General features: G+C 54.7%; 1 protein-coding gene across 4 annotated transcripts in view; it reads left to right on the forward strand.

Annotated features, from left to right (window-relative positions):
- LMF1 (lipase maturation factor 1) overlaps window positions 1–6380 on the forward strand; it is a 155779-nt gene extending 149399 nt beyond the window's left edge. For all 4 annotated transcript variants that reach the window (XM_053957615.1, XM_053957613.1, XM_053957612.1 and 1 more), the window contains one exon: window positions 5730–6380. In XM_053957615.1, the coding sequence (XP_053813590.1) occupies window positions 5730–5904 (175 nt within the window). In that variant the 3' untranslated portion in view covers window positions 5905–6380. The remainder of the gene's footprint in view (window positions 1–5729) is intronic.
- Window positions 6381–20867: the final 14487 nt, after the last annotated feature.

Raw genomic sequence — 20867 nt, forward strand, 5'->3', positions numbered from 1 at the left:
TGGCTGAGTGGGAAGCTTGGAGCTCGAGGCTGGTGATGTTTGGGGAATGTGGATTTCCCAAATATTCTGGGGCAGGGGATAGTTCATAAAAGCCCAGCCCTCATAAATCTGAACGGGAGGGCTTGGGCTGAGAAATTAAGAAGTGTTGAACACACCATGGAAAAGGCTGCAACAATCAAAGGAAACAAAAATCAGATTTAGCCCACAGGAGGGGAAAAAAATCCTCCAGGTTTTTGGGTCTGCTTGGTGTCTCTGATATTAAATCATGGTCACTTCAGGATTTTTATTCCAATTAAAGCAGCACTTTGTTGGAAAAGCCCCACCATGGGTGTGAAGAGCTGGATTTGTAGTGGTGGTGCTTGTGAGGGAGCTTCCCTTTGGATGCTTTGGAACACAGGGCAGTGGGGCATTTGGGATCCTCTTTTATGGGATTTTATTTCATTATTTCCCATTTAAAAGTGACTGGACTTGATGCCTGGGCTGGGATCTGTGGAGTCAGCCCAAGCCATGGGAAGAGCTTGGTCGTATTTGCACTTTGTAAAAGCCACTTTGGGGTTTGGACCCTCCCCAGAGGGACAGAGGTGACTCTGGAGCAGTGCTGAGAGCAGGCAGGGAGTGGGAATTCCAGGAAAATCCAGGCCTCACTGGGATTAGGTGGAAAAGAATCCCTCAGCTATTACCAGAATTAAATTCCACTGTCCTGAAGGGAAGTTTAAGGGGTTTTCTTTGGTGGAAAAAACCCTCAGCATTTCAGGGAAGGCAGAGCTCATCCCAAGCTGGCAGGACTTGCCCCAGGCTGGGAAATCTGGTGGCCATGGGATCTCTCTTCCTTGGCAGGGTGAATTCCAGCCTTGGATCCATCTGGAACCAGGTTTTTTCCCCACACACACCCAGTTTGCTCTGCCCTTGGTGTTGTCCCACCCTTCCCAACCCATCCAGAGAGGAAAAACCCCACTGTGCCACTTCCCAAGGGCATTTTGAGGATCAGCTGCCCTTGGGATGCTCCAGCTCTGTGGGACCAGACCTTGCAGGAGCCTCAGAATCAGCAGCACTGAAAAACTGCCCTGATTCCCTCAATTTAGGCCAAGATTAATTAATTTATTGCTCCCTCCCACCAACAGGGCAAGAACAGCGATGCTGGAGCAATGTTACCTTGATGAATTTGGGCTTCCCACCACCTGATTTACAACAGAGCAGGGAACCTCGAGATAAAACACCTCCAAAAAATCCCCAACAACCCAAAAACCCCACGTTTTGCTTGCTTTCTTTCCCTCTCCCACCCCTCCTCGCCTTGGCAGGCCATTAATTCTAACAGAAACCACCACTGGTTTTTTTTTCCCTGGAACCCCTCAGCTGTTGCAGGGAGACAGCTGCACCCTCTGGAACTAATTACAGCTGTCTGGGAGATTTAGGCCTCCATCCCAACAACTCCAATATTGCTGCTAATTTCTAACACGTCCAGTTGGGAGATGTCAGGAGGGGCTGATATACGAGCGGCTCCCGAAGGCGCTGCGGGGCAGCTGCTGCCGGGCATCTGCTGAGGGCAAAACGTTGATTTAAGAAATAATGCCGATTATTTTTAGCTTTTCTGGCCTCTCCCCGAGGCCAGGGCCCGGTGGGGATGCCCTGAAGGGTGGTGGCAGAAGGGTCCTTGGGGTGGCTCAGTCCTCCCTCCTCTCTGTCAGTGCCGTCGCTCTCCTGGCACCGCTGTTGCAGCAGAGGTTGCCCAAAGGATCCTTTTGTCCCCTTTTCCTCACAGCAGAGAGGGTTTTCCATCTCCTGGAAGAGTTCTTGGAATGCCATCCAGTCCCATCCTCCACCAGGCCCCATCCAAGCTGCCCTTGGGCACTTCCAGGATGGAGCAGCCACAGCTTCTCTGAGAATGTGTGCCAGGGCCTCCCCACCCTCACAGGGAGGAATTCCTTCCCAATATCCCAACGAAATATTTCAGTTTAAAACCATTTTTTAAAGGGAGCTGGTGCCAGGGAGCCGGGAGGAGCTGCCAGCCTGAGTTTGCTCCATAAATCCCAGGAAGCTGCTGGTGGCTGGGATGGTCCTTCCCCACCCTTCCTCTGCCCCACACATCCTTCTCATCCTTCTCTGAGTACCTGGGACATCCTGGTGAGGTCAGGCAGCTCCTTCCTGACCTTCCAGAGGCTGTTGCTTTTTTCTCCAGAGCAGGAATCTCCTGCAGGCTCAGTCTGCAAGGCCTGTGGATCCCTTCCAGCTGCCAGGAGATCTTTGTGGAAGCCCCAAAACTGCACAAGCTCTGTGAACCCTGGAAGGATGGGAGTTTGTAGCACCTTCCCTCCCTGAATCCCGGGAAGAGGGAGCAGGAGCAGCACTGGAGGAGCTGGAAAACCCCATAATTCCAGGATTGAGGCACCCAGGCAGGTTATAAACACTGGCAGAGCTTGTAAACTCTGTGAGCCCTGAAATGAGGGGCTCCAGTGGGTATTAAACACTGCAGCTTTTACATCCTGAGCCTGGCAAGGAAATATTCCCTCCTGGCTTCCAGGTTTTCCACCTTTGTCACACTTATTTTGGGAATATATGGAGATGGGTCCAGCTTGGGAAGTGCTCTGCAGCCACTCAGTGAAGGAAAAACCCCAGAGCATCAGAGTGGCAGGTGGAGGGACGCTGGGAGCAGGAGGCTGCCATCAAATCAGCCTCTGAAGCGTTTTTGGGAGGTGGATCTGGGATTGGAGGTGGAGATGTTTGGGGAATTCCAGAAAGCAGTCAGGCAGCACAGCTTGGGAAACTCCAGTCACCCTGGAGTGGCTACCTGGGCCCTCAGGGACGAGGCTGTTCAGTAACACTCCAGTTATTAACAGGAATTTCATGTTCCTGCAAAGGAAACCCTGTGGGAATAACACTGCAGCCCCTGTTTGGCTTTTCCCAACCTCAGACAGCAGGGAAAAGAGGGAGTGCAGGAATGGGGCAGGCTGGAGTGAAGGCAGCAGCTGCAGGACAGAGTTTGTGGGGGTGAGATGCAGGTTTGTGCTCCCCAAATTCCACTCAGGGCCCCTTTTCCCATTTATCTTCCTTCATCCTCAGAGGAGGGGGGAAGATGGAGGTCATTGAGTCATGGAATCATGGAATGGTTTGGGATGGAAGGGACCTTAAAGCCCATCCAGTGCCACCCCTGCCGTGGCAGGGACACCTTCCACTGTCCCAGGGTGCTCCAAGCCCCATCCAGCCGGGCCTGGGACACTTCCAGGGATCCAGGGGCAGCCACAGCTGCTCTGGAAAACATGATGGGTGTGATGAACACAGAATCCCAGGATCAATGAGGCTGGAAAAGACCTTAAGCCCATCCCACCTGTGCCCGATGCCCACCTTGTCCCCAGCCCAGAGCTGTGAGTGCCACGTCCAGGAATTCCTTGGACACCTCCAGGGATGGGGACTCCAAACCTCCCTGGGCATCCCATATTCCCGTGGTTTTGTAGGAGAATCCTTCCTGTGGTGCTCTCCTGGGTGCCAGCAGGAGTGGAGCAGGGCTGTTGGGCTGTGCTGGCAGCCACCCTGGGACTGGGTGCCACTTTCTCCCAGCCCCTCACTCCGCCCTGCTCCCCAAAGCCGAGCGCTGATGGCAAATCCATCGGAGCCGTCCCTAATTATTTTAGCAGCAGGAAGGACCTTCCCGCCGCTCCAGGGATCCCACAGCTGCGGTGCCCTGCTCAGCAGTAGGGTCTGTATTTTCCTAGTGGAGCAGAGCAGGTTTAAATGAGCACTGACACGACTTTGACAGTTTTATTTTGTGGGTATTTTATGGACTCGCCCGGCGACGCCGGCGATGCTCCCGGCGAAGGCGGCGCGGGCGCCGCTCCGGCCCTTGTCAGCATGTCCTACATCAAGGGGGACAAACCCCCCGGATCCAGCGGCATGGGCAGCTCCCAGAGTGTTTCCTGACACTGATGAATGTTTCTTTCTGCACTGCTTTCAAACCTCCTTTGCTGTCAGCTCCCGGAGCAGCCGGAAAACAGATGCGCTCAGAGGCGCGCTGACGGGGCGGCCGCCGGCTGGGCAGGGGGTGCTGGGGGAGTCAGACTCCCTGCTCCAAAATATCCCAGGCAGAAACACTCCAGGAAGGCTCTGAGAAAGGAAAAAAAAAAAATCTTATTTTTCCTGCTTTTATTATTATTCTTTCATAGTTAGCTGTGGAAAGGTGTGGGGTGTTAAAGTTCCTCTGCTCGTGCGTCGTTCCCGAGGCACAGCTGGATTCCTAAATGGCACCGAGAGCAGCTTGGGAGCTTCCCAAAGCCTTCCCAAAGCCTTCCCAGGGATGGATGGATGGATGGATGGATGGATGGATGGATGGATGGATGGATGGATGGATGATGGATGGATGGGAGATGGATGGATGGATAAGGGATGGGTGGTTGGCTGGATGGATAAAGAATGGATGCAAGGATGGATGGATGGATGGATGGATAAAGGATGGACGGATGGATGGATGGATGGATGGATAAAAGATGGATGGATGGATGGATGGATGGATGGATGGATGATGGATGGATGGATGGATGGATGGATGATGGATGGATGGATGGATGGATGGATGAGGGATGGATGGATGGATGGATGGATGGATGGATGATGGATGGATGCATGGATGGATGGATGGATGATGGATGGATGGATGGATGGATGGATGGAGAATGGATGGATGGATGATGGATGCATGGATGGATGGATGGATGGATGGATGATGGATGGATGGATGGATGGATGGAGAATGGATGGATGGATGGATGATGGATGCATGGATGGATGGATGGATGGATGATGATGGATGGATGGATGGAGAATGGATGGATGGATGGATGATGGATGCATGGATGATGGATGGATGGATGGATGATGGATGGATGGATGGATGGATGGATGGATGGATGATGGATGCATGGATGGATGGATGGATGGATGATGGATGGATGGATGGATGGATGGATGGAGAATGGATGGATGGATGGATGGATGCATGGATGGATGCATGGATGGATGGATGGATGGATGATGGATGCATGGATGGATGGATGGATGGATGGATGATGGATGGATGGATGGATGGATGGATGGATGGATGGATGATGGATGCATGGATGGATGGATGGATGGATGGATGATGGATGCATGGATGGATGGATGGATGGATGGATGGATGGATGATGGATGCATGGATGGATGGATGGATGGATGGATGATGGATGGATGGATGGATGGATGATGGATGGATGGATGGATGGATGGATGGATGGATGGATGGAGAATGGATGGATGGATGGATGATGGATGCATGGATGGATGGATGGATGGATGGATGATGGATGGATGGATGGATGGATGGATGGATGGATGGATGATGGATGCATGGATGGATGGATGATGGATGGATGATGGATGGATGGATGGATGGATGGATGGATGGAGAATGGATGGATGGATGGATGATGGATGCATGGATGGATGGATGGATGGATGGATGATGGATGGATGGATGGATGGATGGATGGATGGATGGATGGATGAATGGATGGATAGATGATGGATGGATGCATGGATGGATGGAGTGAGTACTGGGATGTGGAGCCACCCTGAGCACCCTCAAGCTAATTTCTCCATCCAGAAAGACTCCAAAACACCAGTCCAAAGGGAATAAAACCATGGTCCAAGGCTCTTCCCAGAAGTCATGCCAAGCCCTGAGCTGCTGTTCTTGTCTCCCACAGGTGGATCCGGGGGGAGCACTTCAAGTACAAGTTCAGCCAGCCCGGGGGGAAGCACGCCAGCGATGGGAAGTGGTGGATCCGGAAAAGGATCGGCCCCTATTTCCCCCCCGTCAACCTGCAGGGCCTGAGGAAGTTCTTTGAGGACAGGAATTGGCCTTATCCCGTGCAGGACTGAGGGAAAAGGATGGCCGAGACAAGAGGGACCAGCTGGGAAGATGGAGAATGGGCAGCTCCCTTCCAAACATCTCCTGCCTCTATCCATATCCTTGTTCACGCCTGTTTTCCAGAAGATTCCCGGCCAATTTGCCCACTTGCTCTGGGAGCTGCTTTTTCTCACCTCAGTGGTTGATTTCTTTTGCCAGGCTGCTCCATTCAGGAATTCCTGTGGAATTGGGAAAAGGGCAAGCAAGTAACCACGACTGGTTTTGGGCGAGGTGTTGGTGTTGCCAAAAGCAGCTGAATGTGGGTTTGAAACAAAAATGGGAAAACAAACCAGGAGGGATCTCTGGGGTTGTGTGGGCTGTGGATGCAGGCACAGGAATGCCCTTTCCCATGTTTTTTTTGCACCTTTTTGACCACATATATCAAATGGGCACCACTGGGAGAGTGTTCCTGGAAAGGAATTAAAGTAAACAATCTTTGAATAACCAGCAGGAGCTTCACTGGGTTTTTTTTTTTTCCTGGAAGTGCTAAAAAGGGGAAAAAAGAAGGAGCCCCAGCGCCTGCCCTGATGTGGCTCACCAGGGATAAGGCAGCTCCTGTGGGAATGGGGTGGCAGGTGAAGAATGAGGTGAGTCCTGGGCTTGATTTGTGTTTTGGGCAGAATCCAAAATTTGGTGTCCGAGTGTCTGTCCCTGTCCTGGCGATCCGGGGCTGTGAGAGGAGAATTCTCCCTCCCCTTCTCCCCTGGGTTCCAGGGTGCCTTTGCTCAGGGCTCCCCCACGGTTTCACTGGATTTCCCTTCCAAGCTGCTCCTTCTCCAGTGGGTGCAGCCCTGGATGGGTGATGGGTGACAGGTGACAGGTGACAGGTGATGGGTGATGGGTGACACCCCCGGGCACCCCCCATGGACTGGGCACCCAACAGCGCTGGCCTCCCCCTCCCCAATTTAATGAATTTCTTTTGCTTTCCAACCTCTGGGTCAGGGATAATGGATCCCAGACCAGCATTCCCATTCCTGTTTGCTGCTTGTTAAGCTTTTTCTTTTTTTCCCTTTTTTTTTTTTTTTTCAATCCAAGCTCCCCGCTCTGCTCCGGAGCAGTGCCTGGAAGATAAAACCCATCCAAAGGGGCAGGAGGGGATTCCATTGGAAACGTTTCCCTGGGACAAGAATTTAAAAGAGAAAAGGAACAATTATTCCGAGGTGGGAGGAAATCAGAACCACGTTGTGTTATCTGCTCACTGGGAAGGGTTTTGTGGAGAGGATTTTTATCCCGGAGTTCAGCGCTGGAAGGAAAATGCTGCGGCATTCCCGAGTCAGCACCGGGAATCTGTGGGGAGGAAAACTCCATCTGGGAGCTGCTCCTGCCAGCTCTGATGTCCCTGAGCTCCCACCACCTTCTGCAGAAGGTCTGGAGGGCAGGGTTTGGGTCCCTCAGTGGGCTGAGCCCCCTGGGATCACGCCCTTCTCTGGGCTGTGTTTTCCTGGCTCATCCCAATCCCGCTCCCTCCTGGTTCTCTGTCAGGTCCAAGGAAATTCCAGAGCTGAGACAGGCAGGACATGGCCAGGTGGTCACCCCATGTCCATCCTGAGCAGCTCCAGCTCCACCATGGCTGGAGACATCTCAGGGCCATTCCCAGATCAGAAATAATCCATTTCATTTATTTTATTTTCTTTTCCTACATGGAAGTCATTGACCCTTGGGGTACCCCAAGTATTTGCACTTGGTATAACTGAGGTAGAAGTGACTTTTCCCCCTTTTTTCCCAAGATTGCAGCCTTTTGGAAGCACGAGGTCCCCTCACAAGCCCAGCTGGGTTTGCATTTCTGCCCGTTGGCCACCGGCTGTGGCGAGGTCGGATCCAGCTCATCCCAGCTGCTCTCCCCCCAGAAAAAGAAGGAATTTTCCCTTTTTTTTTTTTTTTTTTTTAATCCCACATCTAGGTCTGTTCCTGGGGGCAGCAGGAAGTGAATGTGAGTGGACAGAGGGGTTTTAGCTCATCCCTTGGGCGTGGGGAATGAGGAAATGATTTGTGCTTGCGTAATTCGGGGAGAACCAGCAGGAAGGGATGATCCCATGGTAAAGGGATGGGGCGGTGGGAGGCTGGCTTGAGCCATCCAGACATTCCCAGAGGGGCTGGAAAGGACTGAAATCTCATCCCATCCCAGCCCTGCCATGGCAGGGACACCTCCCACTGTCCCAGGTTGTTCCAAAACCCAGCCTGGCCTTGGGCACTGCCAGGGATCCAGGGCAGCCCCAGCTGCTCTGGGAATCTGTGCCAGGGCCTCCCTGGATCCACACAGCTTCCATTTGCAAGCATTCCTCTAAAAACATGGATTTGGTTTGTGTTTTGGGCATGTGGCCCCTGTGGAGGGGTCGGTGGTGAGGAGCTGCTGGAGGTGAGTTTGTGTCCATGCAGGAATGCCCAGGAATTACCCCCACCAACGCCTGCACTGCACCAACCCAGAGAATTCCTTATTCCTGGATCTTTTCTAAATCAGTTATTGATTTTAAAGCAGCCAAGCTCCAGGCTGGGAATTCCCATAGGAAATACCTGCAGCCATATCCATTCCCTGCTCCCAGCTGCTTGGAAAAGCTGGCTTTGCTTTAACACATATGAAAGGAAGAAAACTTTTTTTTTTTTTTTCCCCTTCCTGGTAGATTAAGTTTGGCCAAACAATTCCGTGTGAACTGCTGGGCAGGAGGCACAAACCTGTAGGCAAAATTATCCAGCTGCTCCAAGTTTAGAGCAGCATGGGATGAATTTCAGGATCGTATATTAGTTTCCATTTAATCTGATTATTCCAGGCTGGAGTTCCTGGAGGGTCTTCAGGTTATTGTCAGTCAAAAGAATTTTTAAAAGCTTCCATTTGCCCTCAACTTTTCCCATTCCAAGTCTATTTTCATTATGGATCGATTTTGATTTTAATGAAAAAATGATTCTCCCAACTCCCTGCTTTTATTTCCCCCCCCTACTTGGGGTTAAAAGTGAAGCCACAATGGGGTCTTGCCACTCAAAATCCCATTTTCCAGCTTTCCTGAGGGTGTTGCTTGGTTGAAGGAGCTTGGGCAGACAGCAAGGGGCAGATAATTTGGGAAGGCACCTTCTCTGCTCTGCCTGGGGCCCAGCCCCTTCCTCGCTGGGAGAACACTTCAGTGCCTCCAGTCCCAGGGGATTTCCATGTCCAGAGTCTGGGAGGGGAATGCAGAATTCATTGATGCTGAAAGCCCCTTGCTGTGCTCTCACTTCAGGGGCTCATTTCTGTCACCTCCTCTCAGCTGCAGCCTCGGGAGCAGCCCCAGGGGCTCCAGTGGGAGCAGCATCCCCCGGGACTGGGAATGCTGGGGTGGGGGGGGACACCCCTGCCAGCTCTGCTGGTGCAGGAGTGGCAGCTTTGTGGCACTGGGGTGGCTTTGGGCTGGCACCTCCCTGGGGTGTCCCTGGCACCTCCCTGGGGTGTCCATCCCACTTCTCCCCAGGGCTGTGCAGGGAAAAAAAAAAAAAAAAAAAAAAAAAAAAAACCAACAGAGAGGCATCCAGAACAGGCCCCCAAATGCACATTCAGGATTTGCACAGGATTTTACAGGGATGTGCCTGGCTGAGCCCTCCAGGTGCCAGCCGTGATCCCAGCGCTGGCCCCTGGAGGGACAGGGGCGATGCCAGCCTGCTCTGTGGGAACATCCATGGCCTGGTTCCTTGTCACAGCCCCAAATCCTCAGCTTGCTCACATTTGCCAGGCCGGCAGGTGAGGAGGGGGAAGCTGAGCTCTGGAATTGTCCCTCTGTGAGCTCTGGAATTGTCCCTGTGTGAGCTCTGGAATTGTCCCTCTGTGATCTCTGGAATTGTCCCTGTGTGAGCTCTGGAATTGTCCCTCTGTGAGCTCTGGAATTGTCCCCGTGTGAGCTCTGGAATTGTCCCTCTGTGATCTCTGGAATTGTCCCTGTGTGAGTTCTGGAATTGTCCCTGTGTGATCTCTGGAATTGTCCCCGTGTGAGCTCTGGAATTGTCCCTGTGTGATCTCTGGAATTGTCCTGTGTGATCTCTGGAATTGTCCCCGTGTGAGCTCTGGAATTGTCCCCGTGTGATCTCTGGAATTGTCCCTCTGTGAGTTCTGGAATTGTCCTGTGTGAGCTCTGGAATTGTCCCCGTGTGAGCTCTGGAATTGTCCTGTGTGAGCTCTGGAATTGTCCCTGTGTGAGCTCTGGAATTGTCCTGTGTGATCTCTGGAATTGTCCCTGTGTGATCTCTGGAATTGTCCCTGTGTGAGCTCTGGAATTGTCCTGTGTGATCTCTGGAATTGTCCCTGTGTGATCTCTGGAATTGTCCCCGTGTGAGCTCTGGAATTGTCCCCGTGTGAGCTCTGGAATTGTCCTGTGTGATCTCTGGAATTGTCCCTGTGTGAGCTCTGGAATTGTCCTGTGTGAGCTCTGGAATTGTCCCCGTGTGAGCCCTGGAATTATCCCCGTGTGATCTCTGGAATTGTCCTGTGTGAGCTCTGGAATTGTCCCTGTGTGAGCTCTGGAATTGTCCCTGTGTGAGTTCTGGAATTGTCCCCGTGTGAGCTCTGGAATTGTCCCTGTGTGATCTCTGGAATTGTCCCCGTGTGATCTCTGGAATTGTCCCTCTGTGATCTCTGGAATTGTCCCCGTGTGAGCTCTGGAATTATCCCCGTGTGATCTCTGGAATTGTCCCCGTGTGATCTCTGGAATTGTCCCCGTGTGAGCTCTGGAATTGTCCCCGTGTGAGCTCTGTCCCAGCCGGACACCGTGCGTGTCCCTCCCGGTGGCATCGGGGCGTCCATCCTGCTCTGCCTCCTCACCAGGGTTAGGTGGGATTTTGGGAAGGAATCCCCCCCTGGGAGGGTGGGGAGGCCCTGGCACAGATTCCAGAGGAGCTGCCCCATCCCTGGAAGTGTCCCAGGCCAGGCTGGAGCAGCCTGGGATAGTGGAGGCTGTTGGGCTTGGAACTGGGTGAGCTTTAAGTGCCCTTCCCAGCCAAACCATTCCAGTACAGTGGTGCTCAGGGCAAGCTCCTGTCCCATTTTTCCATGGATTTTGCCCTATTTTTCCACTGATTTTGCCCCAATTTTCCACAGATTTTGCCCCAATTTTCCACGTATTTTGCCCCAATTTTTCCATGGATTTTACCCCATTTTTCCATGGATCTTGCCCCATTCTTCCACAGATTTTGCCCCATTTTTCCACTTATTTTTTTTCCCCATTTTCCACGGATTTTGCCCCATTTTTCCACGGATTTTGCCCCACTTTTCCACGGATTTTGCCATGCCCATGCCCACGTTGCCCCCTTTCCCCAGCACGGGCTGGATCCCGCTCCCTGTGCAGTAGCAGCTCCGGGTAGGATTGCACAGGGCTGAGCTTTTCCCAGCGTGTGCCGGGTGCTGGGACAGTTCCACTGAAATCACAGCACCTGCAAGTGGTTACTTAGAATAATAAATAACTGATAGATTATCAAATAAAGCCCTGGCTTCGGATGAGGTCATCCCTGCCCCGTGTCCTGTGTCTCCCAGGGTTTGGGAACGGCTTTCCTGCCGCTCCTGGGCTAAATCCCTCTTGTATCAGGCAATAAAAAACTTGTCAGGATTAAAGAATCAATTAGGAATTAGCCAAAGGGGCAAAGCGTAACCCAAACACGCTGATAAAATCCAGTAGGTGATTATGGGAACGGGTTTGATTTCATTGGGCTTTGGAAAGGAATAATTGCTCCTTCCAGAGCATGGAACAACACGGACTGGGTATTTTTCCAGCTTTATATAGGAGGAAATTCTGGTGTTCGCTGACAAATGTGGGGACACGCCACGGTTTAGGGCTGAATGGGGGTCCTGAATTTGAGAATCATCATTCCCTGGTTGGGAAAATGATCCTGGAAGTCTTTTCAAGGGCGGGTTGGATGGGGCTTGGAGCAGCCTGGGATGGTGGAAGGTGTCCCTGTGGCAGGGAATGGAACAAGATGAGTTTTAAGGTCCCTCCCAACCCAAACCATTCTGGGCTTCTGGGATATTCCATGATTGGGATGCAGCAGGATGGGCAGGGATGTGCCACATCTCTGGCACTGCCTCTGCTCTTCCACAGGCACAGGAGAACAGAACAAGGAATTAAAGGCTGGGTTTAGCTGTAAAAACTCCCGGAAAAGCTGATTTTCCCAGCTGATGATGGCAGGGAGGGGATGGAGCACTCCCAGCATGGTGCAGGAGCAATGAGGAGTTGGATTTCAGGGGAAAAGAGCCCGATCCTGGCTCGGGGGCTCCGTGACACTGATCCCTCTTTATTCCCTGTCTGGCCCAGCCTCCCACTCTCCCAAAGCTTTTGTTCATGAAGGAGATCCAGGGACAGAAGATCCCCGGAGGCAGCGTGGCCGCGGTGCCAGCGCATCCCGGGAATGTCTCGGCCTCATCCCAACCTCCTCCTGCACAACTCCATCCTCGCTCAGCAGCTCCAGGCTCTGCCTTTTTGGGATCATTTCAGCCACAGGGCAGCCCTGCTGCTCCTCAGCGTGGAGAAAGGATTTTTAGGGGAAAAAAAATCTTTTAAGGAAGCGGCATCACATCGGGATTGGAGTTGGATCCATGGGATGAGCTCCCGGAGCAAGGCAGGAGCAGGATTTGCTATCCTGTGTGAGCCCAGGGGCTGGAGCAGGTCACTGGCTCGTTAATCCTCATTTCCTGGGCCAAATTCCAGAGGCAGCTGCTCCCCTGGAGTGGGCTCTGAGCGGGAAGGTGGGATCAACACCCCAGGTTGTGCATCCAGGTTTGTTCCCAATAAAGTGTGGGAAGAGGCAAACCCCACTGGAAATAAAATCACTGCAGTCGTTAGTGACTTATCATTGATAATCAGTTATTAATAATTAATGGATTGGAATCCTGAGACACTAAGGCAGATATGGTTTGGAAACAAAAGCCCAGTCCCTAAATCTGGTGAAATATTTTCATGTCTTTGCCCCTGGAGTAGAACAGGGCAAGAAGAACCGGCACCAGACAGGCCAGAATTTGAGTCAGAAGACAAATCCTCTCCCTGTCTCGAGGAAAAACTTCACTTTTCTGGGAATGACCCACCAGCCAGCCAACCCCTGCCTTGATCCCACCCTGCCCATCCAAGCCGAGGCCGGACTGTCTGAGCTGAGCTTTCCCTGGTGCCCGTCCTGGAGCCACGGCTGGGTCCCTCCCGCTCTCCCGGCCATTCCGAGGATTCCTGAGCCTTTGTGGCCACCCAGCTGCTGCAGCTGTGGCCCGGAGCTGCCATCTGCCCGCCGGGAGCAGCTGCGGCCGCCTGGTACCGGCACCCGCGGGCTCATTCAGCACCAGCAGCCCGGGCACGGGGCTTGGCAGGGAAAAAGGAGGACGGGAGCCACGGGAGGCAAAGCTACAAAACCCCCCGGGCACAGAGGGGTTGTGCCCGCAGCATCCGAGGAGGAGGAGGGGCAGGATGTGGCGTGGGGTGGGGTGGTGGGAGCAGGGAATGGTCCAGGATCCAAGGGGTGGGAGCAGAAAATGGTCCAGGCTCCAAGGGAGCAGGGAATGGTCCGGGTTCCAATGGATGGAAGCAGGGAATGGTCCAGGTTACAAAGGAGCAGGGAATGGTCCAGGCTCCAATGGATGGGAGCAGGGAATGGTCCAGATTCCAAGAGGGGGGAGCAGGGAATGGTCCAGGATCCAAGGGATGGGAGCAGGGAATGGTCCAGGTTACAAAGGAGCAGGGAATGATCCAGGCTTCAAAGGAGCAGGGAATGGTCCAGGTTCCAAGAGGGCAGGGAATGGTCCAGGTTCCGAGGGATGGGAGCAGGGAATGGTCCAGGCTCCAAGGGAGTAAAGAATGGTCCAGGTTCCAAGAGGACAGGGAATGGTCCAGATTCCAAAGGAGCAGGGAATGATCCAGGCTCCAAGAGGGCAGGGAATGGTCCAGGCTCCAAGGGGTGGGAGCAGGGGGAGGCAGGAGCGACCCTTCCCAAGGGCTGTGTTTAAATCAGCAGTGGGCTGTGTTGGGAGGGGGTGGAGGGACCTTTCTTGGTGTCCTTACGGAGAGAGGCCTTTCCCAGGCAGGATTTGGATGATCCCCATGGATCCAGCTGAGGGTTTCCCACAGTTCTGTAACTCTGACCTGTGACAAATGGCAGGGGACACCAACCTGTGCGAGTGGAGCCTGCTGGGCATTTTTGGAGTGCCTGACTCTGCCCTGGTTACCTGAGATGCTGCCCAGGGCTCTGCCCCACCTTCCCCCCGTCCCCCCCGGTGCCACCACGGGCGCTGCAGGAGCACAGGGCAAGAACTCGGCGCTGGCCAAGGCTCCCCAGCTTGGCCACCCCAGCCTGTCCCACGTGCCCGGGACAGCCAGCGGTGACACCCAGCAGCTGCTGACCTTCCCTCTGCCCCTCTGCTCTCTCTCCTGGCCCCCACAGCAGGGTGGGAATCAGGCAGGAGGGACAGCAGGTGCCACCCCAACACCTGCAGGTCGCTGGCCACAGGTGCCACCGCCGGGCTGTCACACGGGATGTGCTCACCTGGAGCTGAGCTGTCACAAGGAGGTGACAGCCGGGGTGGGGGGACAGGGACGCTGCAGATCCCGAGTGGCTCTCGCCGCGGGACGCCCCGTTTTTCCTGTTTACTGCTGGTTCTGGGAAGGGAACAATAAATAATTCCTCGGCCATGGGCTGGCGCGGGGCCGAGCCGCACTGGCCAAGTGTCAGGGCAAAAGGCCAGCGGGGCTGCGAGGGGACAGTCGGCGGCCCAACCACGAGATTAACACCTTGCTCGGCGGTCAGGGAGCGTCGAGTGGGAGAAGATTGCCCCGCCTGGGCTCCGTGGGGCATGGCTCACAAATTCCCGAATTAAGCAGGATCCCGCTCCCTGCACCTGTGTCCTCAGATATTCCCATTCATCCTGGAGGGGAGGCCAGCACTCGGCCGGGGCTGCGCAGCTGCGGCAGCATTATTCCCCCTCGCCGTATTTGCATATCAATGAGCCCCTGATTAATATTTAAAGAGCCAGCTGTCCGAGCCACCTAGGGAAGAAAAAAAAGCTCTGTGCGGTTTTTATTGATTTTTTTTTTCCCTTTTTTTCGGGGATAACACTCGCTGCCCTTTATCGAGCGCGCTTCATTTTTTTACCCCCTCTATCCTTGTAGTCGAAATTAAGAAGAAGAGGAGGGGGGGGTGGAAAAAGACAGGGAAAAAATATGAAGGAGTTATCAGTGAAGGAGCTGTGCTGCTCTCAATGCTCCTCAGTCCTTTTGTGCACGGGCGCAGCTGCAGGAGCAGGTTTGGAGGGGCAGGAGCCGGCGGGCGCCCATGGGAACTGGGTTTGGGAGCACGAGGAAACTGGGAAGAGATGGGATGGGATGGATTTCCACCCTCGCAGCTCCCGGCACGGCTGCTGCTCCCGGCGGGGATGCAGGGAGGGATGCTGCTGGTGACCCGGGGGAAGCGCGGCACAGAATCCTGGCTCGAGGGGGCTGATCAATGGAAATGCCATGCAAAAAGCAGGAATTGGTATTTTCCTTGCCTCCCCAGCGCTGTTCGTGGCCCGGAGGTTTTTGTTTCCAGCCTTAAAAGCTGTCATTTTAACAGACCGTTCTCCTGCCCCCCCCGCTCCCCTTTATTTTTTTTTTTTCCCCTCGAGCATTTGTCAATAATCCCCCGACAGCGGCAGCTTTGTTATCCCAACTAATTGGAGTCAAGTAGGGCTGCGAGAAGAGATCCTTCCCGCGCGAGCCCTGGGAAAAACGCGAAAGGATTTTAATTTTCAATAAAATATGCAGATAAGGAGAAATTACCGGTGGGGAAGGGGGCTGGGGAATGCTCAGATAATGGTGCTGCTCAGACAGCGCCGGCTCCGGGGGCTTAATGAGCGCTGCCGGCGGCTCTGCGGGATGGGGGGCGCGGGGCTGCCCCCACACCTGCACCTTTGAGGGTTCAAGGGGTATTTTAGGGGGGGTGTGGAGGTGAGGGAGTTGTTTATCCGAGCCGCAGCTGGGGGCGGTGATTTCAGGTCACGCTTTGTTGTTTTTATACACAAACGTGGGAAACGCGGGCGTCCCTCTGCAGTGGGAACGGGAGCGCTGGGGGATGCTGAGGCCGGGGATGGACCTGGAGCTTCTCAGGCTGTGCCACTGTCCCAGCCCGAGCCTGGCGCTGGCAGCGATGTGGATTTTGGCCGGGATGCTCCACGTGCCCTGCCCGTCACTTTGCCCGGCTGGTGGCAGCGAGATGTTCCCTTCTGCTGAAATAAAACTCCCTCCAGTTTCCCCGGGTGCTGGATTTGCCGGATTTGGCCGGGTTTGCCCAAAAAATTCTCTCCTGGTGCTGCTGCTGGAGCTGGGTTTGCCCAAAAAAAAGCCTCTCCTGGGGCTGGGTTTGCCCAAAAAGCCTCTCCTGGGGCTGGGTTTGCCCAAAAAGCCTCTCCTGGGGCTGGGTTTGCCCAAAAAGCCTCTCCTGGTGATGCTCCTGGGGCTGGGTTTGCCCAAAAAAGCCCCTCCTGGGGCTGGGCTTGCCCAAAAATTCTCTCCTGGTGCTGCTGCTGGGTGCTCTGGAGGGCACAGGCACTACAGGATGCTGTTCCCAGGTGGGTTTTCCAAAGTGATGGGATAAAACATTTCCCGCTGAGGGGCTCCCACCTCCTTCCCCGGAGAGGATTCCCGCAGGAATTTGCCCGGGGTCAGGGCTGGGAAGCGCCGCTCCCGCCGTGTCCCTGCGCTGCTGGAAGGTGCCAGCACAGGGCAGAGGCTGCTGGCAGGGTCTTGGTGCTGTGTCCGTGCAGAACAGGTGAGCCCCACCTTTCCCCAGGTGAGCCCCACCTTTCCCCAGGTGAATCCCGCCTTTCCCAGCAGCTCGGAGCGCTTTTAGGGGGATTTCGCACACCGGGTTCCTCCCATCCCTGCCGTGTCCATCCCGCCGGGAGCAGGGCACGGAGCACACGCCCGGGAGGTGTCCCCAGGGCAGGACAGAGCCTTGGGGACCCTGTGTGCCCCCCCAGGACCCCCGAGCGAGGGGAGGGGACAGCTGAGCTGTCACCTGTTGGAGCTCAGACGCCGCAGCTGCGCCCGGCCCCACCCGGCGGCTTTGAAGGGCGGATTAGGGAGAGGAGAGATCCCGCACGCACTTGTGCTCCACCTGCCAGCGCCTTCCCCTCCTCTTCCTCCTCCTCGTCCCTCTCCCGCCGCCTCCCGGGCCCGGCTGCCCTCGGCACGGCGGGGCTGGAGGTGGGGCGATGCCCAGGTGATGACCCAAAGCAGCTCCAGCCCTTGGGACACCGGGGTCACACCTGCTGAGCTTCAGCCTTTTTATCCCCATCAGGTAAAACCGTAGGAAAATAAACAGGTAAACGCACGGAGGGAAGGGGAAAAAAAGGTAAAAATCACAATGGGGAAAATTAAAAAAACCCAACAGTCTTTAATTTCTGCTCGTGGACACAGCCCGGTGCCAGCTGTGGGGTTTTCTCCCCACTCCATCTTCTCCCGTCCTGTTCCCCACTTCAGTGTCACCCTCCCAGGAGAGGAGCAGGTGCTGGTGTCCCCTCTCTGGGCTCCTCTGGTGGGACCTCCCTCCCATCTTCTGGAGCTGCTGCAAGCCCAGTTTGGGCAGGGCGGCCCCAGTTTGGGCAGGGCGGCCCCAGTTTGGGCAGGGTGGCCCCAGTTTGGGCAGGGCGGCCCCAGTTTGGGGACCAGCTGCCCTGTGGCAGAGGGTGGCTCGTGCTGGGTGCCTGTGACACGCAGGGGTGGCTCCCTTGCCAATCCCAGCTCCTCTTGGGATGCTGTTCCCCGTTCCCAGGATGGATGGGGACATTGCAGGGTCATTCCCTGCCCTGTGGGCTGCTGGGTTTGCCCAAAGGTTGGACTTTAGGGCATTTTCCAACCATTTTCCAACGTTTTTTTTTTTTTTAATGATTCCCTGGTCGGGTGCTCGCATCCTCTGAGCACCACCCCCATCCCCCCTTCCCCATCTCTGCTCCCACCTGGTGTTCCCTCAATCCCAAATCCCAAGGCAGACAGGCTGATCCCGAGGTTTTCCAGCAGCAGCCAAGCTGTCCCCAGGCTGTCCCCGAGCCTGTGACCGCAGCAGGAGCAGCAGCAGGGCTCGGCCTCGGGGAGTGAAGGATTTGCCCTCTGCCTTTAACAGGGAATGCTTTGGCTCCCTGGGGTTATTTGGATGAAATCAAAGCTTTCTCCCTGTCCTGTTTCACTCAGCCACTTTCCCTCTCTGCTCTTTTCGGGCTGTTTAAGAGCCAGGGTGTAACATTAAGGTGATTTACAGCATCCCTGGAGTGGAAGGGCACAGACTCAGGGATTTTTTTTTTTTTCCTCTTTTTCTCAGGTGAAAGAAACCCTCAAACGTGAACTCCCAAGACATTACAGCAACCGCCCCGTCAGCCCCTGATTTACAGGCTCAGATTTATGGCTCCACAATTATTATTCCACTCGCAGATCTTTTTATTTTTTTCTTTTTTTTTTCCCTGGGCCGTTTTAGTGCTTGTGAAAGGTGAGGGCTTTGACAGCTCCTGGAAACAAAAGCCTTTAATATCCCCCCCGAGTGGGGCTCTCCCAGGGAAGAACAGAGAGGCCAGGAGGGCTTTTCCTCCCTGCTGCAGATTGGCTCACTCCAGGCCGGGCTTAACCAAACAGAGCGCAAAGTTTGCCCGAGTTAAGCCAGGACTAATTAGCAAAGCCCATTCCTGGTGCCTGTGGGGTGCCCTGGGATTACCCCTGGTGGCTGCAGCAGCGCTGGGGATGGAAGCTGAGGGTGCTCATCCCCTGGATGTTTTCTGACATTCCCAATTTTTTTTTTCTGGGGGGCATCTCCAGCCTTTCTAGGAGAACACAGGAGACTCAGGCCGTGGGTCACCCTGCTCTGAGGCTATTTTTAAGCCCCTCTCCACCTCCACCCTGCAGTTCCACCAACATTTTGGGGCTCTAAACTAAACTGGCGACGGTCTTTAAAGCACAACACGCGTGAAATGCCAGGGAGTAAAAAACATCCTCCTTGAAGCATATGTGGCTTAGAGAGACAGGGATTAAACCTTGCTGGAGCTTGGGAAATAATGCCAGAGCCCTGCTGCAATTCATTAAAGGACATTTCTGACCCAGCTTGGCTGATTCAGGAACGATTTAGCCGAGCAAAACCCGAATGGGAAGGGACAGGAAACTGTAGGATTTGTTGCATTTTCTATCTCAGCGTTTTTTCGGGTCACTGTGCCAGCAGCTGTCTGGCCAAGCCCTGAGCCCTGCAGGGTTTCTGTGTGCATCCCAAAAAATCAGTGGGATGGAGCTGGGGCCGGGCTGGGCTGGATGCTGCTCTGCCCAACCCACAGCTGCTCCAGGGGAAGTTCAGCTTGGAGATTTGGGAAAATTGCTTGGTGGGAAGGCACAAATCCTGGGATCCCCATCCCTGCAGGGATTTAAATCCCTGTGGATGTGGCACTTGGGGACAGGGGGCAGTGGTGGCCTCAGCAATCCCAGAGCTCTTCTCCGGCCAGAATGATTCCATGATTTTATAACTCCTCATTCCTCAAACCTTGCTCAGCTGGAAAACCCCACTCCGGGCTGGTTCCTCCTGCACCCCCACCTGTGGTGGGAGCTAACCCCGATGTCCGTGGTGGTGGCAGAGCCCAAACAGCCCCAAACCCGTGGGAGGGTTCCCTGCTGCTCCTGGGGTCTCCCTCAATCCCTGAAAAACTGGCACTGGGCTGGAGGGGTGCTGGGGATCCTGCAAATCCCAGTGCTCTCCTGGGGTGTCACACCTGGGACCAGGACAGGGATAGGGGATCAGGACAGAGTGATGGGATTGGGGCAGAGCTCTGGGATCAGGACAGGGCTATGGGATCTGGATAGAACTCTGGGATCAGGACAGGGTTATGGGATCAGGACAGGGCTATGGGATCTGGATAGAACTCTGGGATCAGGATAGGGTTATGGGATTGGGGCAGAGCTCTGGGATCAGGACAGGGATATGGGATCTGGATAGAACTCTGGGATCAGGACAGGGTTATGGGATCAGGATGGGGCTATGGGATCTGGACAGGGTTATGGGATCTGGATAGAACTCTGGGATCAGGACAGGGTTATGGGATCAGGACAGGGCTATGGGATCTGGACAGGGTTATGGGATCTGGATAGAACTCTGGGATCAGGACAGGGTTATGGGATCAGGACAGGGCTATGGGATCTGGACACAGCTCTGGGGATCAGGACAGGGCTATGGGATCAGGACAGGGCTATGGGATCTGGACAGGGTTATGGGATCTGGATAGAACTCTGGGATCAGGACAGGGTTATGGGATCAGGACAGGGTTATGGGACCAGGACAGGGTTATGGGATCTGGACACAGCTCTGGGGACCAGGATAGGGTCATGGGATCAGGACAGGGTCATGGGATCTGGACAGGGCTATGGGATCAAGATAGGGTTATGGGATCTGGATAGAACTCTGGGATCAGGACAGGGTTATGGGGACTAGGACAGGGTTATAGGATCAGGACAGAGTGATGGGATTGGGACAGGGCTATGGGACCTGGACACAGCTCTGGGGATCAGGAGAGGGTTATGGGATCTGGATAGAACTCTGGGACAAGGACAGGGTTATGGGGTCAGGACAGATTTATGGGATCAGGACAGAGTTTTGGGTCCCAGCTCCCGGGTGCTGCTCCCGAGCTCAAAGCAGAGCAGGAGAGGTCCCAGGGGAGCTGGCCAGGCAGCTCCAGGCGTTCCCACCACGTGTGTCACGCTTCCCTGGATAACCAAGGCGCTGGGACAAACAAAACAAAGCCCCCCCTCCCTCCCTCCCTCCCATCTCTGCGGAGAGCAGCCCCAACCTGGCAGCCAGGCCAGGCCCTTGGATGAGTGAATCACTCAACCAGCTGGAGATGGAGCAATTTGGGTCAAATCTGCCCCCTGGCCTCGTGCCACGGCCTTAGCTCGCGTTTCACTCGTCCCCCCTCAGCTCGGGGCTTGCCCTGGGGTGGTTTTTAGTGCAGGGT

The sequence above is a fragment of the Vidua chalybeata genome, chromosome 16 (assembly GCF_026979565.1).
Source record: "Vidua chalybeata isolate OUT-0048 chromosome 16, bVidCha1 merged haplotype, whole genome shotgun sequence".
Taxonomy (NCBI): Eukaryota; Metazoa; Chordata; class Aves; order Passeriformes; family Viduidae; genus Vidua; species Vidua chalybeata.